The sequence below is a fragment of the Montipora foliosa genome, chromosome 1 (assembly GCF_036669935.1).
Source record: "Montipora foliosa isolate CH-2021 chromosome 1, ASM3666993v2, whole genome shotgun sequence".
NCBI lineage: Eukaryota > Metazoa > Cnidaria > Anthozoa > Scleractinia > Acroporidae > Montipora > Montipora foliosa.
The window spans coordinates 64,879,840-64,882,339 of record NC_090869.1 but is presented as its reverse complement, the minus strand read 5'-3'; the positions used below and the strand labels follow the sequence as shown (position 1 = coordinate 64,882,339).

Below are 2,500 nucleotides of genomic sequence, written 5' to 3'. Positions count from 1 at the left end.
GCCGTGTATTTAAAAATTTTGATAGAGAAGGCGTTTAAATTGATCTATGGAACTAGATTCCCTAATGTTACGATGTAAGCTGTTCCAAAGAGTTGCGCCGCTGTAACTAAAACTATTTTTCATGTAGTTTGTTCTCGGAAACGGAACAACAAGTTTATTTGCCGAATCCCTCAGAGCATAGTTTGATACATTACGCGTTACAAATTTAGACGTGAGATATTCGGGAACCAGACCATTTAAAGACTTGAAAACCATTAAAGCTTTCTGAATTTGACGTTGAGAATTTAAGTCTTTCCAGCTGAGTTTGTCAAACAAGGAATTAACATCAGCGTCATAGCTCGATGAAGTTATCACTCGTGCAGCACGGTTCTGTAGTTTTTGTAGCTTGTTAGATGTTTTACCACAATTACCCCAGACTAGGCTGCAGTAATCAAAATGGGGTTGAACTAGTGAGTTGTATATACTGAGTAAAGTTGATTGAGGCACAAATGGCTTAACTCGTTTAATGGCTCCAATTGCGGAAGCAATCTTTTTACACAGTTTATCAACGTGGAGATACCATGTTAGATTTTCGTCAACATATATTCCAAGTGATTTCACTGAGGAAACTTTTTCAATTGGAACATTATCAATGGAGAGTTCAAGAGTATCAGATGGAGTGCTTAATCTTTGCCTGGATCCGATCAACATAAATTCAGTCTTTGTAGCGTTCAAAGTAAGTTTGTTAGACACAAGCCATTTGCTTAGCTTTTCAAGGTCATGAGATATACTAGACTGAATCAGATGTAAATCAGAGCCAGCATAAGTAATATGTGTATCATCAGCATACATTTTAGGAACGCTGAACGATAGACAGTTAGGCAAATCATTAATATAAATTAGAAATAAAAGAGGGCCAAGGATCGTTCCCTGCGGCACACCGCATTTAAGAGTGGTAAAATCAGAGAGACAACCGTTAACGGAGCACCGTTGTGTGCGATTCGTCAAATATGATTTAAACCAATCAAGCGATTTCCCTTGATTCATTTTAGTTAATAGTATCTCATGATCGACAGTGTCGAAGGCCTTTTTGAAGTCGAGGAGATGATTCCCTCGTTACTTAAGAAGTTGTATAACTGATCGTACACAATCCTCTCAAACACTTTGGCGACAACTGAAATGACAGAGATAGGTCGGTAGTTGTTCAAATCAAGTGACTCGCCCTGTTTGAACAACGGAATCACTCTGGCACATTTCCAATCGTCAGGAAATATGCCAGACATCAAAGATTTATTAAACAGGTCACATAACGGACCTGAAATAATATCAGCACACTCACGAATTAACTTAGCAGAGATATTGTCTAACCCAGTAGAATTAGTTTTCGACAATCGATTTAGATGAGTAAAAACAATACTACTAGTAGTTGGACGAAAAGAGAATTTGTTGAAGTTTTCAGGAAAATTGTTTAAATAAGTAGACACTTCGTCCGAAGTAGAAGGTATTTCGCGGGCTAGTCTGGGCCCAATAGTTGAAAAATGTTCGTTAAAGGTATTGGAAATCTCGTTAGAATTACAGATAGATATATCATTTACTTTGACTTCCTTTACCAGCTGGTTGTTCTGACGACGGGACATGAGGTGATTAATAGTTTTCCAAGTCCTTCGAGAGTTTCCTTCGGATTGAATTTGCTTGTTTCCCTTTTTTGATAGCTTCCTTTTACCAAGGTCGTCTTTCAGTGCTGAGATGGTTAGATTCTCAATTTCTTTCTCAGTTAGAGAAACTATCTCGTCCTTGAACACGGAGGTACAAGACTTTGTGTTGCCGCCATTCCTGCCATGACTGTTGACCGGCAACGAAGATAATCCTGGTCTAGTATCTTGTTTATCATGAGTAAAATACTCCCTCGTTGGTGGTCTCCAGATATCCGGCAACGAAACAGATCTTTGTAAAACGCCCGGGGCAAAATTTGCTTTGATAGTCGGAGCTTCAGAAACACGTCTTGCCTCCATCACGTCACACATGTGAACTAGCCATTACTAGTAACTCTCTGTTGCTTTGGGCGACGAACTCAGCTGAGCTCCCTCCCAGGGCCGTTCAAACAATTGGTTGAAATTTTTGAAACTTGAAAGTATAGTCATCATTGACGTCTTACCTGACTCTTCAAAGTTATCTCCTTCCAACTTTTGACGAGATTGCCTTTTCAGCAAGCTTAATAAATTATTATCATTGATAACATTATGTCATATTTGTGAATTATCCTGAAACGTATAATTATAATGTATGTAATGTACTATAATTTTCCCACAGCTACAGGCCCCAGTGACGTCTGACAGTGATGAGGACAACGACGAAATGGGTTTGGAAGTCCTTTTTAAAGCTGAACAAGATCCGCAGATGTTAAGTTTTGACATGTGGGGTTCATGCCGCCCCAAGAATTTACAAGCAAATCTTGAGGAAAACAGAAAGCTTAAGCCCTTACGTGTTCACATCTTGAAACTGGTTATTGACTACCTTGACA

The 2,500-nt window shown here is 39.0% G+C and overlaps 1 protein-coding gene across 3 annotated transcripts in view; it reads left to right on the top strand.

The window, feature by feature from the left end:
- The window catches only part of LOC137980276 (uncharacterized), an 11,959-nt gene that overhangs the window by 7,636 nt on the left and 1,823 nt on the right, over nucleotides 1-2,500 (top strand). For all 3 annotated transcript variants that reach the window (XM_068827674.1, XM_068827682.1, XM_068827688.1), the window contains one exon: nucleotides 2,290-2,500. This exon is cut by the window's right edge and continues 1,823 nt beyond it. In XM_068827674.1, the coding sequence (XP_068683775.1) occupies nucleotides 2,290-2,500 (211 nt within the window). The remainder of the gene's footprint in view (nucleotides 1-2,289) is intronic.